Consider the following 20,465-nt stretch of genomic DNA (forward strand, 5'->3'; position numbering starts at 1 on the left):
TACTTGTCCCATTTTTTATGCGCCAAGTTATTAGAGGAATAGTAGAAATTTCTTTAATAAAATACTTCTTCCGTTTTTTTTATAAGTTAGAGTTGGAAAATTCCACTATTTATAGGTTGACTTAACTTTTTTACCAATATATAATATATAAACTAATTTTTGGATTCGGAGATGCGCCGGGTTATTATATGGAATTGATCATTAATGTACGTTGTAATTTATGACTCAATTTTCTTGTAATTAATTTTTTTGTTAATATTGTCATTTGTTACATATTAATATTTTGTATTCAAAATATTGCATAAAAAAAACACATAGTTTGGTGGTATGACACATAGTTCTAGAATTAGAGGTTAGGTGTTCAAATCTTGTGGAAAACTTTTTTTTTTATTATTATTATAAGTGCATAAATTGCAATGAAAAACAAATGGAAGGGAAAACCACATGGCGTAATGAGTGGGTGACGCGGCGTATTGAGGAGAGTATACGTGACACATAGACGTTCTTATAAACGCTTTTTAATATAATAGTATAGATATGATCATATAATATATTGTTGGATTTGTCATAGCGTCTACTTTTATAAATTATTTTTTTTCATAATTTTTACTAATCTCTAATTAAAAATATTAATGGTCAAAGTTGTGTCTCGGTAAATGTGCAAATCCAACTCTAACTTATAAAAAAAATAGAGGGAGTATGATGCAAGTGGGGTTGATGGAAAAAAAAAATCTAAAAAAGCAAAAGTGAGTATAAGTGGAAAGGAGAGAGGAGATAGAATATGAAAAATATTAAAATATGATGTGAGGGGACTAGAAGTGGGGATGAATGTAGTAAAATATTGTTAAAAGTTTATAAAAAAAAAGGAAATGAAACAAGTAATACAATATTTGTATTAAAATACGACCGCAAAAGAAAGTGGAACGAGTAATAAAAATACGGAGGAAGTAGCTTGTATAAACACAACAATTTAGCTTGACTTAAATCTGAAATGGATCTTACCTGATCTAAGTCGACATCACCAAACTCGACCTAAACGATCGAATTGACACTCTAGGGGAAGCTGTAAGGGCCTGTAACGCAACAAATTATACCCATGGTCCATGGATTGTAGGTTGTGGGCCTTAAGACCAATGAAATTTATTTATTTGGGCTGGCTTTCTAGTCGAGAAGATTACCAATTTACAAAGCCCGTGAAAAATTTGAACATGTAATCAGTAATAATTCAGGAGTCATAGGCCCATAAGTTTACAAAAAAAATAGAAATGTACAATCAGTGTACTGAGTTTTTAATTAGCAATAAATAGCAAGGGGTTTTTCTGATTAAGATAGTGTTCCCACCTCTCAGTGTGTGTCTATCCAACAGGCAATAAACATTGTTTAGTAGTACTTCTATACCAGATTTTTAAAATCTAGGTGAGACTATGAGCACATGTTATCAAGTTGATAGACACATTTTTCTCCATTATTATAATATCTCAGGTTCTTCTACGTAGTTGTTTCGCTTTAATTTTTATGATGTATTAGTTTATTTATCAATATTTAATTAATACTAATTATGAGTAGTAGCAACAACTATGTATAGTTGTAAAATTATAGTTGTAAAAGAAGTTGATGATTTGGAATCTCTACTATGAATAAATTCAATACTTATTAGCTTTGTTATTTTATCCTTTTAGTTAGTATAGCACGAATAACAATCTATGCTAAAGAGAGTTCTTATAAAATAGACTCATGTATTATTGGCGGTTTGAATAAGAAGGAACATATAATAGATATATACAACTCATACAAGTACTTGTATAGTCTTTTGATTGAGGTTGCCTTGTTAACTCTTGTAATTGTAATATTATCTTTTTATAAGTTAAAGGAGAAGAACCCTATCAAAATGATATTTTTCATATACTAATTCAGCTCATTGAGAGTGAGGAAAAGAATGAAAGAATCTCCCCAAATGAGCTCCTAGTAAAATTTAATCTCATGATTGACTTTGAAATTATGAACACACATTCATACATTACCAATAGATTAAACTTTGCTTGATATTCTATACAAAAGTTGATACAGAGTAATATAAGTTGACCACGTCACCGTGCAACATCAACTCGTGGCAGAAGTATATAGCACAAATAGGTCTGAGCTGAAGCATGGGATGGAACTTTCACTGTCTCCATTTTCCACCAACCAACCAATATATGGATCCGAATAACACATGTTTTATTACAAATATTTTAAAGATCATCTACAGTATGGCAAGGAATTGAAGGAGGGTACGGTGTACGAGTATTAAAAATATATTTGGAATACTATTTATTTATTAGTAATTAATTTCGATCACCATTAGTGCATTGTCACCGCATTTTATAAATGGACCAAAGCACTAGCCAACCAAAATGGACACACTAAAGGAAAATAAAAATAAAGAAAAAGTATGATCACTAAGGACACTAACTAAAGATATATAGAAGAGGTATATACTTTTAACATGTACTCCATATGGTATTAAAATCCATTTTGATCACTCATCATATTATAGGTCTTTAATCATATCAATTGAATTTGGACTCTTTCATGACGGGTTTTAATTAAATTTTACAATTTTAATCACTTGTAGATGTGAAGTAACAAAGAGTTGTGCCTCAGCTCCTAGCTAGCTATTACATGTATGTGAAATCACATGAATCAGTTATCTTACATTGGAGTAAATGAGGAATTTTGAGATGTAAGAAATATAATCAAAATGTATAAACTGTAAATTATTCAACTTTTGTAAGCTTGAGAGCTTTCAATAACCTGCACAAATTAATTTGCAGATGAAATAGAGTTTAAATGTACAAAATTATAAAGGATCAACTCTTTTCCTCCCAAACTATATACATTGTAAATTGTTAAAGAGCCAAAAGAAGAAGTACTATGTCAGTACTTTTTTTTTGTAAAAGTAAGATAAAGACACATTTTAAAAACGTATGATAAAACATAACCTCGACCATAACAAACATGCATAAACAAAGCTAGACCAACTGTGTCATGCACCCTTAAGTTCCTAATAATTAATAATACTCCATAACATTGGACCTCGACAAAGACAGACAATTGGTAATTTGATCGGTAGATTCCTAGTAGAAGAATCAATGGATTTAGGCGTTGGTCATCAGACGACTGAAAGAAGGTGACAAAAGATATTCTCGAATAGAAACAACTCACGGATTAAAAGTAAGACAATAAACAGGTAATTGTGTTGGTGGTTTGTGCGTCTTGGAGGACAAAAAACAGTAGGCAACCCGTGAGTCTTGTTATTACTACTAATTTACACATTTCTAAACCTTAATGTCATATTCTATGATTCAAATGCACCCCAAATATTTGCTGTTCCAGTTTAGCGTTCACATGGATTTATTAAAGCTTGAATGCAACATATTATCAATAATGACAATTTCATGTACTAGATTACCCGCATCTCAACGATGACTCTTGTTCGTTTTATAATGCATTAGCCGTCAAGCTGGGTAGGTTGATGTGGTTAGTAGGTCGGGACCAAATCCTCTAATAAGTGCAAATAAGATAATATACTTCATGATAGTTAATAAAGATTAGATATACTCATTACCTTTCATAGTAATCACAATACTTTGACCGTCACACATGCTAATACATAACTTTGACCATTAATATTTGTAATCACTTCCTCCGTCCCATCTAATTTGACTTATTTGGGTCAAACTTTAAAAACTTTGACCATAAATTTCCATTAATTTATAAGAGATTATATGTTCATGTGAATCTTATTAAATTCATCACATTATACATTTTATTAATATTAAGTTTTTATAATTATTACGCGTATGAAAACAGATATATAGACGTTTTAAGATATGCCTTGAAAACCGTAAAAAGTCATCAAACGAGAACTATATTTAGGGACGGATGGAGTATATATTATTATTAAGATGTATAAAAAAGTTAATATAATGAAATATACTTAAAAGACTAATCCAACAATATTTTACATGGCATCATATATATATAGTCAAAGTAAGCAGATGAATAATCCAAAAGTCATAGTGTTGCGATTATTACGAAATAGATGGAGTATATGATGTTTAACTGGCTAAAACAAAGTAGGGTTTACTAAGTTCGTATAAGGGTTTATAATTTTTAATAAAATAAAATATGATATCCTGTAACATTAAATAATAATATTATTTTTTTTATAAAAAGAAATTGAGAGAATCAGAGTAAAATGTTTGTCGTGATCATCAACATCGTGATCAGGAGCCTTTCTGCTATTTCTGCTACTCTTGTTTGAGTTATTATAAGCTGCACTTCACTTCATTTTTAACAACACTATTTTTTCAGAGCAAGAATCCCAATGTAACGTTCACTTCATTTTTTTTTCACCATTCCATTTTCTCTCTCCTCAATTTCCTTCTTTCTTTCTCAATTTCACTTTTTCTCTCTCCTCTCCCTTCAATGGCAACGGCTTCCGGCGACCAGGTCACATTTCTCAAACCATTTTCATATTTTTATCAATTTTGTTCAATTTTTATTACAACATTATAGGAGTTGGATTTTTATTTTTTTTGATGTTCAATTGAAAAATAAAAAGCTTAATTTGGGTGTGTATCAAGGTATTTGTGCATGGTACATTTGGGTGTCTAATAATGGACATCAATTTTATGATCATATCATGTTTGAATTTTGTTATGTAAAGCTGAATTTTAGCCTTTTTAAGAATTACTCTGTTAATTTCCTGTAAAAATTGAATATTTTAGATTTATGAATATGATTAAGCATGCATTTTCCGGGATGAATAATAAAGAATTAAGTGTATTTTAGAATATTCATTCGTTTATGGAGGCGGAGTGCTCGATGATTGTGACTTTTGTGTTCTGAGTTTCAACTTGTTTAACAGCTTTTTTTGAGTTGGATGGTTGGAGTTACAAATTGCTAAAATTGTCAACGCTGAATTTCTGACAACTAGCAATCAATTTTTCTTTTTACTTTTTCTTAAAACTTATCATTGATTCATTTAATAAAGTAGTAATTGATAGGATGAAATTGAGCTGTTAAAATTCATCCAATTGGGGAGTAGAATTCTTCATTATGAACAATATTTAGAGACGGAGTGAGTATTACTTAGAGTCGGAATTTCAATATTATATTGAGTTTGTGAGATTGATTATTGGATTGATTCTCAGGATTTTTGTCGAATTTTGGTGCGGAGTGATGATGAACAAGGCAATGCAAACACACAATGTGGGTTGCAATCAGATAGTCAGACATGTGTGGATGCTTCAGTGATATGCCACAAACCTGTTGATGATAAGAATTCAGACTCGTTTCCTTCTTGCTTAGTTACAGTTGATATCGAAAAGGGTGCTAACGATGTTTCGAAAATTGACCAAGAGACTTGTGGGAGTATCAAAACTGAGATTTCATTGACTGTAAGTAATCCACAGTTGAATTATTCACAGCCATTTGTGTGTGGATATATTGGCATTGTTTTCCGCCTTTCGTAAAGGCTAACTATCCTGTATTTTGTCTTGTTTTTCAGAAACCGCTAAGGAGACAGAACAGCATACAGACAGGAGGAGAATCCATACCGCCTTTAATGAACCACATCCTCATGTTGCTCAAGTTTAATGCCAAAGGTAAAACCCACATTTTAGCTTTGTCATAAAGATAAGATTTGTTGGTCATTCAGTTAGCTTCTTCCCACTATTTGTGCTCTGTTGATGATTGCTAAATGCTATTGCTTCGAAATAAGTTTTGATGATCCCATCAATTATAAGCTTTAGAAATAGAAAACTGTAATTTAGTGGGTTATGTACTTCTCTTGTACGGAGCATATGAGTTTTGTAAAGGCAGATAAAGCTTAGGTGCCACTATTCAGGAACTTGTTTACCTTTACATAGCTTGGTATATTTTAGTTTACGATTATGAGGTTTTGGTGCGTTAGTGTACGAATTCTTCAGCATGTCTAGGGGTTAAATAAACTCGACTAACTCTTCTTCTTGCTTATTTTCGATAGACAGGCAACCAATGGAGAAGGCACACGATGCTACTCATAACCGATGGAGAAAGTATAAACGTCCAGGTCTATTTGATTCACGACGTATTGTCCTCCTGTTCTCCATTCTGTAAGCTCCAAGCTCTTACTCTACCCTTGATACATTGCTTCTAATTAGATTCTTAAATTAGAATGCGGTTACTTCACATGTTTCTGCTGGTTGTCTGGCACCAACATACAGTATATGATATGATAATGAAGCCTAAAGCATTATGTTCTATTGACAAACACCTCCCATTAAAAAAAAATAAAGAGATTAAAAAAAAGGGAAAAGAAAGAATATGAATAGATAAATGAGCATCTTGATCTGCTATCTTTTCACTTTTTGAACAATTATATATTCTGCAAGAATGGAATAATATCTACTATTTGATCTGATCTAACTAAAAGTATCTCATACAAGTATAATTTATAAATATGTTTACCATTAAAACCTTAAACTATCTTACACTTGACCAAATACCATATATCTAATGATTTACTGAAGTGGGTTTCCATGTTTTTCCCAGGTCGAGTATGGGGACAATAGTCTTGATTTTTCTAACACTCCGAGTTAGACAAGTCAGTGAAGGCTATATTCATGGCTAAGCGACAGCAGATTATTTTTCTTTTATTTTAAATTATCTTCTGTTCGTAGATCTATTTGGAGATTATTGCTCTATTGCATTTGTATGAATTGTATCTACTCTTGCTTGGGCACTATCTCAAATTTTCCTGTGTACATATACCGAGTTTAGTGTTTACTGCAGATCTGCAGTTTCCTTTCGTTATCATCATTCCTACGTTCCACAAGTTGATGGCATAAATCATATGAATTGAATTTCCGACATATAATCAGTTTGACGGTCTGTATAGAGCACAGAAATACAACCTATAGATCTTTAGGAGCTACAAAATATGGATTCAAAGCGAAATTATGTAAGTATTATTTCTCTAACTGGAGTGGTTTCTTAACAATCTCAGCCTACATAACAAGAAATCCTCGAAACAAAACAACAAAATACATAGTCCAATAATGAATCGGTGTAATTGAAACACTGAAAAAAAAGGAAGCTATAATGTTTACAAAAAGTGGGCAAAATGAACGGCTGGCCTCGAAAAGTCAAAGCCAAACCTTTTACAAAATGTACCTTTAAAGTATAGAACAAGTTGAGAAGTATATAGAACATGAAATGGGGCCTGGTGCAACGAACTCAGACCCTTATTTGTCGAGCTTGGCCCTTTATGTTCACCTCCTCTTTCCCTTTTATGAACAGCCTTCTTTTACTTCACAAAATCTTGATCTGTTACAAATTAACAAGCGCAACCACCTCCCTGTTGTTCTGATTGGGATGAACTACTGTTAGGTTTCAAATTCACATCAACCATATCCTCTTGTTTGGTGGATGACAGGGTTTCCATCCCTGGCAAGGATGAGGCGATCTTACGGAATAAAGGCTGTGGCATGTTTAGTCAATGCATTAGTTACGTGAAATTTCCATGTTCATCATTGCTGCAGATTTCTACTGTAATACGAAGTAAATAGAAAGGAATATTTCCTCTGACCTTATAATCGAGAATATAACACGAATGTACAAACTTAACTTTGTGATAGTTGAATCAATTCTATTCTCTTCCAATCACTTACATTTAAGTTGTGCATATTTGCTAATTTAGTCATAAATAAATACTACATAAGAAATAACCCCTTTACTGGACATCCTAGAATATTAAGCGACTATGACTGAGTAATTAACATACCTTTATATTGAATCCTGCTTTTGCACTGGTCTCCAGGAAAATTACCCCTGCATCACGAGCCTTATTATCTCCTTCCTCTATAGAGACTTGCCTGTTTAAATCTTCAATGTCAAAACATTCTAGCATAAACACTTTAAAATGCTATGCAACCAAACCCTGGCCTTATCTTGTTATTGGTAAAAAGAGATCCTATGATTCATGAAACCCAGGAAAATATAGAATTCTGGTTCTCCCCTCTGCCTGATGGCAAGTAGAACCTTTGTGTGATAACATTTCTCAATTAATCAATGGTGGATTAACATATAAAAGAGAGAACATAAAGCATAGCAAAGAGAATACACAGAAGTGAACAAAATCCCTACCTTTTATCAACCAAATCAGTTTTATTTCCAACAAGGACAATAATCACATCACTGCCACGTTCTGTCCGTACTTCATCAATCCACTTTGTAGTGCTGAGAAATGATTGCCTATCTGCATGATGAAATTGGCTACAGGTTTATTATCAACAAATAACCAAAGAGAATAATATTGGTTCAAGAAAAAGGAAGCATCAGCAGAAATTGTACATTACTAGCACATAGTTTCACCCATGTACTTGTGCATTAAGGAAACGTAGAAATATAAGAGCTTCAGTCAAGACAAATTACATCATAGGTAAACTTTCATGGCTCCTTAAGGCATTAACATGTAAAAATGATCAAGGTTGAAGTCATTAGCATACAAAGCACTTACTAGAAACATCATAGACGATAACAGCAACTGAAGAATCTCTGATGTAACTGGGAATAAGACTCCGAAATCTTTCCTGTCCAGCAGTATCCCTGGAATTAGCAGTTAAATGTTCAGAACATGGGATAGAATCATATAAATCATGTCTACAAGACAACAAGTTATATTGGTAAATCATTAAATCGTCATGAGATGGGAAATCTAGAGATAAATTTTTCTGCTATTATAATCAATGAGTTCAGGGCGCTTAAGAAATTCGTTTGTTACTGCTTTAACATGAATATACATTAACTGACAAGAAATTTGACAGTATCATACCAGAGCTGCAAGCGCACTGTTCGGTCTTCAAGATACATGGTTTTCGACAAGAAGTCAATCCCAATAGTGGCCTGCCATTAAGTTGACATTATTAAAATATATCAAAATTATACATGTCCTAGATTTCAATATACATCAAATACACAATAAACAATACCAAAGCATAAGAGTTGCACATACGGCTATACCAGCATGATTTCATGATAATGTAACCTGAAGTTTGGGTGGCCAAAATTCTTTTGGAGTATTACTTTATACTTGTAGGATATTAGGATCTCACTAATTTCCAATTCTAAACTTGTCCATTAAATATTGAGAAGTCTCCACTATATATTCTATATATTAAATGGTCCAACTCTAGGATGAGAAAAATATACTGTATAAGTAGAGCATACAAATTTGAAAAGGAACTGCAAATTTTATTACAGGAAGTTGAACCCATCTCCTATGACAATGTGGCTCAGTGATTGATATCATTCATAAAAAATCATGGCAATCTATAATTATATTGTTGGCCATGAAGTGCAAACTATCGTTTAGTACAAGTCATGCCTCCCACGGAAGATTTTTTAAAAAAAGAACTCGGTATCATGCATCTTGGTTTTATCAAAGACGTCCTTATTTGACTTTAAAACTTCAAGTTTCTGGATGGTGCAATATACCAAATTACCAATTACTAGTGTATATAATTACGGGAGGAAAAAATATTCAATTTTGATGACTGATATCTGAATCATAGCCAAAATTAGATGATTCGTACCAAATTTATTCTACCTGAAACTAAGGTTGGGATTGATTCTACCTGAAACTAAAGTCACCAGACCCAAAACAGAACAAAATGACCCCATTGTCACCTTTAAAAGCCCCTACTTGGAGTCATGCCTCTGATTCTATGATCAGTCAACAAATTACAGAACCATGCACTTGATTGCGGAATGACAAATCTTTGACAAACTATAATTCCTGGTACATATTGTAACAAAATTGCAATTGTATCCTAAATTAATGAAAATTCTCTAGAAAAATTTGTAATCCTAGCGTGAAACAGGGTAAGTTAGGCACAAATACAGCAAAATTAGGCATATAATCATATCATTTGAAAACAATTAGACAAACTAACATCAATTCCAACAAATTCAGCTACCATTCCAGCATGCATCAATCTCAATTTATATCGATCACATAGATTTTGAAGACGAAACCTAAATCCAACGTAAAATAAAATGATCAATCGCAATTTACAATGCAACAATAAGCCAACAAATTTCAATCAAAATGCAATAGAAATTGCAACAAAATTAAATTATGATGATCACGATAAAATGAAAAAAAAAAAAAAAAGAGAGAGAAGAAACCTGGTAAGTGGTATCGAATTTGTCGTACATAAAGCGAGTAATAATGCTGGTTTTTCCGACAGATTGATCGCCTAAGAAGACGAGTTTGTATTTGGCTAATGGTGAGACGACCGACATTGATGAATCCTTGAAATTTCAATTTCTCTCTCCTCCTCTCTCTTTGTCTGTGAGAGGTAGATCTGAATCTGCCAAAAATGGTTGAGGGAGGGAGAGAGAGAGAGGGGGAAAAGGGATGGACGCGGTGTGCATATCAAGGTTGGTTTCAACGGGGAAATTTATACATACAGCGGGCGAGAAGAAACCGCCAACGGACGGCATTCACTTCATTTTTTTCAACTTTGACCCCTTTTATCATCTAATAACAACAAGTTTTATATGCGGCTGACTACATTATGTGGCCGCTGGTAAAAGAATCAAGTAAGAGTAATCGTTATAACATTGATCGAGTAATCCCTATATAACATTGACCAAGTAACTTTTACTTCGTATAACACTAACGAATTGTTGGCTACATATAACAATTTGGGTATGAACGATTAATATTTCATTATTTCTATTTTTTTAAGAAAGCATAAATATTTCCATCTACTTTTTAACAATGGCAACGTGGTGGTGGTGCATGTAAAATTAGGGGGTTTAAACGTGACTCTTGTGTGATGAAGATAAAGATATAAAGTAGACAAAAAGATTTCATATCGAATAAAAAACATTGTAAGTATTTACTCGTAAGCAACTTTTTAAAATAGTTTAACATTTCTTTTAGTAGGTTTTGAATCGATTTTTTACAACTCATATAACTATAGAAGTAATTTTCTTTATATCCATATGAAGTATTACTTAAAAATTAACATAAGTTCAGCAAAAATAAAGGAATTTCAGCAAAAATAAAGGAATTTGACCAATTTATTTTTTAAGAAAAGTCAAAATTTTAAAGTCAACTTAACATAAATAAGCTTAGGATAATAGAGCTTTATGCTCATATCCTGTTATTATACATCAAGTGTATGTAGAAATGTGTATTTCCAATGTATAATTATTGTGATGTGTTGATTTGTATGATAACATAGTTCATGCATGCTTGTATAAGATCAGTCTTTTCACCTTGCTTTTGGTTGGATGTGATTCCTCTTTCTTTTAAAGTCCTAATATGAAGTATTAATGAAGCTAATATGAGATTAGAATAATATTTGAGAGCAATGCCAAATCTTTGTTGAGGCTAATAGAGGTCATAACATATCATTTAAAGATCATATGAGAGAATGCGAGATCATTGTAATTAAATTAACTAGTCCATTTGATCTGTTAAGAAAGTTAAGACTTATTTTGGGAAAAAGCTTCCCTAACATGACTATCATTTAAAGCTGCTTAAGCAGCTCAAACAAAAGCAAACTTGGAACAATTAGGAAATTATGGATCATTTAGTACAAAATCTTGAATACAAAGTAACAAAATTAGCTTACGAATAATTGTAAGAAACAATTAGGAATGTATATCATTTGGTACAAAATCTTGGACGTGAAGTAACATAATTACAAGTTAGGAGTATTTAAGAAGGAACGTCCTAAGCAATGCAGCCACGCACACCTTCACAGCAGAGTACTTGACAATATAATTAGACCTTGGATTAAACAAGCCTATATGCATTGTACTTACTTTTCCTTTAATTAAGATCAGGAACACAAATACAGCAAATAAGCTCATAAATTAGTTTTATGCTATGATCTTACTAAACTTATGCAGACTTATTCCGACCTCAGGCAAAATCAAGGCAGAGTTTTATTTTTGGGTTCACTCGGACTCGTAAATTATACGTAGTAATCACTTCTAATCCAAATATGTACAAGCAAAAAGCAAGGCTACGAGATAAAATAGTAAACTTAGTTCCATGTAGTGAATTATAGTGACCTTTTTGCATAATTAAGTTTGATAAAGCATATATGTAAATAGCAATGCTTTAAAAAACCGGAAGCTTTTACTAATACTGGAAAATCAGATCGAGTGATTTCTACACAAAGGGAATGCAAAAGCAGCTCCTAATTATATGCGTTCTTGCACATGCACACCCCTTCATGTCATCTACCTACTTTAAGCGCAGTAAAATTAATCAAAACTTGAATTTTTTTTGGTGATTACAGCAGTAATCTCCTACTTGTAACCATATTTCTGCAACACCACCCCGCTCAATACCATGCTTCTTTTAGTCATAGTCACATTCGCGGCATAAGAAATGCCCCCATATCAATAACATCAGAAACCTTGCTCTGGCGTCTCTGAAGACACCAAGCTCAAAAGAATAAGAATCAATCTTACCTAAACCAAAGCTGGTCAGGCGATGAATGACTCACTATGGACCATATTAATCAATAAATGCAAAGTTTATGACAAAAATGAAATTTGAACCTTTGATAGCAAATTTAGTAGAGACAGCATTATCCTATTGTCGACCAACAACCCCATGCAACATTCTCTACTATTAAATGCAGCTTCTATGTGACTTGTGAACCACAGCATAATCTTCTGTTGGAGCTGTAAATTGTGTGGTTTGCAGCAACAGATGTTCTAAACAGCATTCTGTGTTGTAAGTATCAAGTTGATTGTCATATAATCTCAAAGCTAATACTGACTATACCTCAACCCAAAGAATATTCAAGTTTTCTGTTACTGTCTGATCGTGATCCAATATCTGTGACAGATACAAGTCATTCAACTACCCTCAAGTTGTCTTCTCATCAAAAAAACCACAAACTCATCAGTCATACATTTACTACAGTCCTGTCCCACCCCTGAATTTCGTTCAATAAGACCAGCAAAAATTCCTCATAGTCTTAAACCTTCATAGTGAAAAGGTAACCATGAAGAGGCCAGTACCTGCAGCTGAACCAAAAAGCCAGGAGAATGACAGCAATGACGCAGATCAAATCATACTTCCCACCAGAATCAACAATGTAGATTACACTTTTGAGAAGAACGGCAATGCATGGTAAAGACAATTATTTGTTTCCTTAACTTGTAGCAGCTGGTGAATTCCTCCAATGGCTACAAGAGCAATTTTTCTCACATTTCACAGAGCAACACCACCCCCCCCCCCCCCGGGTCAATTTTCTTCCATATACCATTGTTTTCCTATTGCATTGACTCCCTCCAACTAGTGCCTTTTTTTCTTTTTTTTATGTTACATGCAGGTTCGTGACTTCTGATATCCCGACTGATCTATCGATTCAAATCGAGGAAAACACCTTTCACATGCATAAGGTAACTAAACATATTGAATGTTGTTTAGAGAAATCAAAAATTTATATACTAACAATAATAAAATGATTCACAAAAGCTATTAAATCCCCAAATTTTCTTATATCCATAATTAAATGCTCTGTAATAATATCTCCAATTCCCATTTTGCGCTTTGGGAGTGCACCTAAAAAACTGTTGGCAATGTATAAAGCTGAGAGTTTTAAACCTTCTTCATTTTAGGTATCCTTGGGGAAAAAAGGAGGGGGGATCTCAGCCAGTAATTTTATGCATCTCCAAAAATTTAGGGTACAACTGTGAAGATAGTATGATGACAGCAGTTTCTAAAGCTGAGCATCCACAATGGCTAGTTACATGTACATGTAGCTAAGGGTTGCCACATCATTATTTCTCAAGCTATATGATTTAAGCTACAACCTCTACAATGTCAAACATGATGACATAAAAAATATAAAATATGTTAAACAATAAATATAATAGCATTGGGTGGAGTGAAACTACATAGTATAGGGCTATGTAGTTTGGCTTAGCTACATGAGGTTGTAGCTCCACAATGGCTAGCATGTAGCTAGCAATTATTTAGAAATTGCTAGCAGGTCCTTATGCACAACCATTGTGGATGCTCCAAAAGGCTAAGATAGAAGGGGCACAAAAGCATAGATATTATTCAATATACAAGTTATTAGCAACTTCGCTAAAATCATCTTCACGTAATAATGAAGTTTAAATATGAATAACATCAAATTTACCAGCACCAAGTAAAGCTACGAAAAAAAGCATCTGATCATTCTGGAGGGACAGTTAACACAACCTCAAGACACAAAAGCCTGTGACTTGGTATGACACTTAGGTTAGGGATGCTAGGGGAGCAGAGTAGAAGAGGTTAATCGATGGTGTATGTTCAGATTAGATTTTCAATCAAGAAAAATAACAGCACTTTCCCAATCCCAGAGGTTCCATTAGATATACATAATCTCCAAATCCACTTCTGGTTTTGATATCAAGTTATCTCTCACCTTAACAGTTTTCTATTGATACAGTATGCACTACTTACAAAGAGTGGCTACATAGGTCGGGTAGAATTTCAGCCCACAAGTTCAAGTTTAGAGCACAACATCAAACTTGACAACTTTCCAGGAGGACTGGCAACTTTTGAAGAAGTAGCGAAATTCTGCTATGGCCTTCCCATAGATCTATGCCCCAACAATGTGGCCCCTTTGAGATGTGCATCAGAATATCTAGAAATGACAGAGGAATTCGAAGATGGAAATCTAATATCCAAAACAGAAGCTTTTCTGACATTTATAGTACTAGCTTCATGGAGAGACTCGGTTATAGTTCTCAAAGCTTGTGAGAAACTATCTCCCTGGGCAGAAAACCTCCAGATTGTAAGAAGATGTTGTGATTCAATTTCGTGGAAAGCTTTTCAAGACAAGAATGAGTTAATTGATGATGAGGTTTGGTGGTTTGATGACATAGCAACCTTGCGGATTGACCACTTTGGCAGAATTATAGCAGCATTGAAATCCAAAGGTACTAAACCAGATGTCATAGGTTCATGTATCAAGCATTATGCAGAAAAATGGTTGCCAAGCATGGATGGGAATGTAGAAGGGAAAGGACGGCATTGGTATGCAAAAAGTGATCGGCACTTCAGTATTATAAGTGGGATGAACCAAGAAGGTGACATCAGCCAAAATAAGGAGCAAAAGATGATTATAGAAAGCATCATCAGTATATTGCCGCCTCAGAAAGAAGCTGTTTCCTGTAAGTTCCTGTTATGGATGCTGAATATGGCTATGATATACTCTGCAACACCAGCTCTAATCTCAGAGCTTGAAAAGAGAGTAGGGTCAGTCTTGCAAGATGCCGATGTCCAAGACCTCCTAATTCCAAGATATCATAACAAAGATCGAGGGAAGCTGATAAAGTAAGTTCAAGGTTATACTTTATCTTAGAATCACCTTCTCTCAAGATTAGAAAATTTTAATCTATGAGGAATAACTTCATATCTTAGACACTTAACAAAAAAATCAGCTAAATTTAATCTTCATTTAGGCACCTTGATTACTCTTAGATGTCAAGTCTTAGCTCAAATCATAATTGATAGAATCAACCATATTATGACATGAAAAGCCAAAAATACTCTATTGTCAGATTGAATTATGAGTTTATGATTTGATGTTAGAAATCTTATTTTCGTCAATAACACAGACTTAAGACAATACAAGTCATAATATTGCCAGAAACTAGGTTATATGGAGAAGTAATTTGCTGGTTCAACAATTTACCTTAAACTAACCATACCAGTGTTCGGCACAGTTCACCAGAGGAAAAGACAATACACAACATAGACACTGTGCAGCGAATAGTGGAATACTTTCTGATGCACGAACAGCAACAACAACAGCAGCAGAGGACTGAAGAACTAGAAGTCAGTAAGCTTCTAGACAACTATTTAGCTGAAATTGCAACAGACCCCAATCTCACTATCTCGAAGTTCCAAGTTCTGGCAGAAGCATTGCCAGCAAATGCTAGACTATGTCATGATGGTCTATATAGATCAATTGACACCTATCTAAAGGTAAGCATTCCAGCCCAACTTCTATCCCAACTTCAATGAGAAGCAATAAATAAAGTCTACTTATAAATTTACTGGATCAGAGCCACCCTTCACTAACGGAGCAAGAGCGTAGAAGGCTGTGCAGGATAATGAATTGTCAGAAGCTGTCACTTGATGCTTGCATGCATGTGGCACAGAATGATCGACTGCCATTGAAAACTGTTATACAGGTACTACCTTCAGTTTTAGAAGCAGCTAGTCTTATCTTTCACACATCACAGTCAAAATATAAATCCAACCTATATGCAACAAGCTACACACAACTTATCCCTTATGCAGCATATGAATAGCCTCCGCCATATAGTATCATTAGCCAGAAAGGTCTGAAGATGATGTTTCTCAAATCAGGGGCAAGAGAGAGAGAGAGAGAGAGAGAGAGAGAGAGAGAGAGAGAAAGAGAGAGATCCACTTAAGTCTTTGCATAAAACAAAGCCTTGCACTATAGAATGAAAATCAGATAAACATGAGTGCAAGCTCTAAGTTCCATCACTCATTCAACTCAAGCTTCCAAAGGGAGGGAAAAGAAGCAACAGCTTCCAATTTCAATGCCTTGGCAATTGTATGAGGAAAACTTTATAAACTAGTGCTCTATACATATTTTTAAATTAAAAACTATATAAAGATGTAGGAAGCTCAAGACAATAGCCATGAAGAATCTCAAACATAATTAAATTTCTATCCAAATATTCAACAGGTTCTGTTCTCAGAGCAAGTGAAGATGAGGGCGGCTATGGAAAGCAAGGAACAAACAACTGATGGCAATGCTCGTGAAAATGATGAAAGCTGGTCGACTACGAAGAAAGAGATGACAACTCTTAGAACTGAGCTTGAGATAGTAAAAGATAGGATGTCAGAACTGCAGAGAGACTATTCTGAGCTCCAACAAGAATATATAAAGCAAATCAACAAGCAACGGAGCAACTCAGGCTGGATTTTTCGATGGAAGAAAATAAAGAATCTATCTCTTTTTACAGAAAAAGCCATGGAAGATATTGGAGACCAAGAAATATCCAACCAAGAGAGAAGCACACCTAATACTGGGAGAAGACAATCCATTCACTGAGCAATTATCTAAGTGAAGCCAGGAGATCAAAAATGTCATCGGAGAAATTATGTTCTCGTCATCATAGTAATCACCTAAAAGTCTTCTCCACATAAATTACAGCCTCACAGCCCATGCGTTCATACTACAAAAGTATTTTATCTCCAAGAAGGGAAAGAACAATTTATGTCTGATCTTGTAAGTGAATCAAAACAATAAGACAATAAAGAAATTGAGCACAAGATTTTAGTGCCAAGCAGATGATGGAGCACTAACGATATCTTGAATACAAATTAAAAAAATTTATAAAAATGGTGTACAATCTAGCATGCCTATTACATTAGTTTCAGTCATAGGTTTCACAATAAACATCTCAACCACATGTCAATGACGAGATTGGGGTTTGTTTTTCCTTTGAAATATCATGAAAATCAACACATTCATTGCCATTTACACATTACTATTTAATTTTTCTAAAATATGAAAATGGGTTTGGATAGAAGTCCATTTTTCTATTTGAGACGGTTCCTTATGATGATTCATATTAGCCAACCCCAAATCATTTTGGGACTAAGGCTTTGTTGCTGCTGTTGTTGTTTGGATAGTCCGTCAGACCATGAAGAAAGAGGAGAGTGAACCCACTACATGCCCAAGTGAGCTTCTACCCCAAAACCAGTTGATAAATTGCAAGATAAAGGGAGCTTTAAGTGTGTAACTCCCTAAGAGTATAAGGTGGTAACCTTCTTACCTTCTATCCAATGAGGATAATCTCACATATACAACTAGCACGCTTATATAGGATTCGACACTTACAAACTATGTCACAATTATGCACATACTATTAGTAATTCATAGCATACATAGCATCAACCATTGAGAAAGAGAATCACATAGCTGTGAGAACATTATTACTGAACACCAACAATATGGCAGGTTTTCAACATCAAAATAATTTGTCACAATCCTGGTAAACCAAAACATCAATGGCAGCATTACCACTAAAACAGCAGCAAAAAATCTCAAATAACTCTATTAGATGATATCATGATAAACAACAACCTTATCTCATCAAGTACCTCATGCTTATAATTAATCAGTAACAAAATACCAAAAGTAAAGCATCTACCTAGAAGCAGCAGGGGTCCTCTTCATACTAGTCCACGGGAATTTCGCTGTCTCGGGAGCACCCCCAGCAGTACGACAAGGGCGAGGAGGAGCAAATCCCCCAACACCACGGCGGTATCGTGGAGTGGCCTTATCGGGTCGGTTTCCATCGCCTTCAAGCCAATGAGACCTCTTCTGACCCTCAGCCTCAACAATGCTAGTCTTAGACTGTTTATTCAATTCCTTCTTATCATCCTCAATCACCTTAATAGGGAAAAGATCAGGCGAAATTGATAAAGGGGTTTTTAGGGTTACAAACGCTTTCTTGTAATCGGGTTTAGCAAGAAGAATACCACCTCTTTGCTTCTTCTTTCCTTCCATATTTAGGGTTTGAACTTTTTCGACTTCGAACCCATACAATGATTCCAAAACCCTCTTGATTTCGATCTGCAAATTCGAAATTAATCAAATTAAAATCGATGAAACTGGGAAGAAATTAAGAGGAAAATGAAGACGAAGATGAAATTGTGAAAATACCTTGGAAGCAGAAGGGATGGTTTTGAGAGAGATTTCGGTGATGTTGGTGAAGGAAGAAGGCATAAGGAGCTTGATTGGGAGGTTGGCGAAGTGTACTACTCGTCTTCCTAATCTTCCAGCCATTGCTGCTCCTTCTTCTTCGATGTTTTGTGAAGAGAGTTGATTTTAGAGAGAGTTGCAGATGAAGCTGCCAAAAACCCACCTTAAACCCCAGAAAAATGGGAATTTGGGAGAGTGACAGTGATGCTTTCAATTTTTTTTTTTTAAATATTTTCTTAGAAGGAAAAAAGGAAATTTTACGGAATAATTAATGAAATTTTGACTTTTGGTACCACAAAAAGACCTGTTATTCAATTTTGCTACCTCTAACAATTTTTTTTTTTATTTTACTACCACTAAAAATCACATAATTTAAATTTCACTACCACTTAACGGAATAAAATTAAAATGAAAAATAAAATTAAAATTTCCGTTAAGATTCCATTAAGTTTATTCAAAAATAAAAAATTAAAATGTTTAAAAAAAAAAAAAAACCAGCCACCCTCAACTGCCCCCTCTCCCGTCAGCCACCCTCCCTCCTGCTGGCGGCCGGCGCTTGGGCAAACGCCGGCGACCCCACCCCAAACCCTTTCCCCCACCAGCGGACGACGACGATGATGATTGTATGATTGTAGGGGGGGTCGATTCGAATAAGGGGAAAATCGAAAAATTTTGACCTCTAATTTGACAAGTTGTGTCGAAATTGATTGAGGGCTTTGTTTTCTTTAGATTTCAATTGCAAAATCATGTAAATAATTGTTATTTTCGTTTTGAAATCAAAGAGTTTGATTCATAAATTTTAAAAACCCAAACTTTTTCCCCAATTTGATTTTGAATGAAAATCATCATATTAATTCAATAAGATTGAAAATTGATACCAAAATCTTGTTTTGGGATTAAAATCAAACATCAAACCGCTAGAAAATCCTAATTTTGATTCGAAATTGTTCGAATTGTTGGACTCGGTTTTCTTGTTCGTCGCGGCACCGTGGCAAGGCGTTTGCTCCTAGTTGCACGGCATTCAAGTGGGCGTTGGCTGGTTGCGGTGGCTAGGCGTTTTCAAGCTTCGACGTTGGTGGCTGAAAGTATGTTCCTGGCTGCTACGTTGGCTGCTGCTGCGTCTGTTCATGGCTGCTGCTGCTGCGTTTGTTCATGGCTGCTGCGTTGGCTGGGGAAAGGGGAGGGGAAGGGGTGGGAATCCGCCAAGGGGGATGGCTGGGCTGGTGTGGTTGGAAGAAGAGATACGGGCCAGGTGGCTGTGGGGTGGAGGGGGAGTGGCAGGGGATTGGTGGCTGGGGAAGGAGGAGAGAGAGAGGCAGGGTTGAAGTGGGCCCCACAAACGGCTAATCTAACAGTTTCCGTCAACTGGTATCAGTTTTAAAAAAACCTGATTTTTAGTGGTAGTAAAATAAAAAAAAATTGTTAGAGGTAGCAAAATTGAATAATAGGTCTTTTTGTGGTACCAAAAGTCAAAATTTCCAATAATTAATTATAAATTGGAAATTTCAAAACTATTTGATTGAAATTTTGAATTGGGGTTTCATATAATTCTATTTGTTTCATCTTCTTAGAGAGGCAGCTCATAAACATTAAATGACAAACTTGTGATTAATTGTTAATTTTCGCCCTTAGGAAAAGAGAAATATAAAAATGTCA

The 20,465-nt window shown here is 34.6% G+C and overlaps 4 protein-coding genes across 4 annotated transcripts; 2 read left to right on the top strand and 2 right to left on the bottom strand.

Moving 5' to 3' along the window:
* The first annotated feature begins 4,252 nt into the window (after window positions 1–4,252).
* Window positions 4,253–6,846, top strand: LOC110717812. The gene is made up of 5 exons (XM_021896592.1): window positions 4,253–4,494; window positions 5,199–5,444; window positions 5,555–5,651; window positions 6,032–6,140; window positions 6,580–6,846. Exons 1-5 carry the CDS (start codon window positions 4,471–4,473, stop codon window positions 6,656–6,658), a joined length of 555 nt encoding a protein of 184 aa, XP_021752284.1. The 5' UTR covers window positions 4,253–4,470; the 3' UTR covers window positions 6,659–6,846.
* Window positions 6,847–6,959: 113 nt separating this feature from the next.
* On the bottom strand, window positions 6,960–10,559 carry LOC110717811 (ras-related protein RABH1e). Its single transcript, XM_021896591.1, has 6 exons — window positions 10,216–10,559; window positions 8,861–8,931; window positions 8,546–8,634; window positions 8,173–8,284; window positions 7,811–7,901; window positions 6,960–7,507 (listed from the first exon to the last, which is right to left on the bottom strand). The coding sequence occupies exons 1-6, from the start codon at window positions 10,330–10,332 to the stop codon at window positions 7,364–7,366; spliced, it is 624 nt and encodes a 207-aa protein (XP_021752283.1). The 5' UTR covers window positions 10,333–10,559; the 3' UTR covers window positions 6,960–7,363.
* Window positions 10,560–11,990: 1,431 nt separating this feature from the next.
* On the top strand, window positions 11,991–17,792 carry LOC110718142 (BTB/POZ domain-containing protein DOT3-like). The gene is made up of 6 exons (XM_021896940.1): window positions 11,991–13,195; window positions 13,398–13,467; window positions 14,505–15,394; window positions 15,787–16,048; window positions 16,129–16,257; window positions 16,782–17,792. The coding sequence occupies exons 1-6, from the start codon at window positions 13,068–13,070 to the stop codon at window positions 17,148–17,150; spliced, it is 1,848 nt and encodes a 615-aa protein (XP_021752632.1). The 5' UTR covers window positions 11,991–13,067; the 3' UTR covers window positions 17,151–17,792.
* A 210-nt stretch (window positions 17,793–18,002) lies between these two features.
* LOC110717831 lies at window positions 18,003–19,169 on the bottom strand. Its single transcript, XM_021896615.1, has 2 exons — window positions 18,771–19,169; window positions 18,003–18,680 (listed from the first exon to the last, which is right to left on the bottom strand). Exons 1-2 carry the CDS (start codon window positions 18,891–18,893, stop codon window positions 18,252–18,254), a joined length of 552 nt encoding a protein of 183 aa, XP_021752307.1. The 5' UTR covers window positions 18,894–19,169; the 3' UTR covers window positions 18,003–18,251.
* Between the last annotated feature and the right edge of the window lie 1,296 nt (window positions 19,170–20,465).

Source organism: Chenopodium quinoa, unplaced genomic scaffold (genome assembly GCF_001683475.1).
Source record: "Chenopodium quinoa cultivar QQ74 unplaced genomic scaffold, ASM168347v1, whole genome shotgun sequence".
NCBI lineage: Eukaryota > Viridiplantae > Streptophyta > Magnoliopsida > Caryophyllales > Amaranthaceae > Chenopodium > Chenopodium quinoa.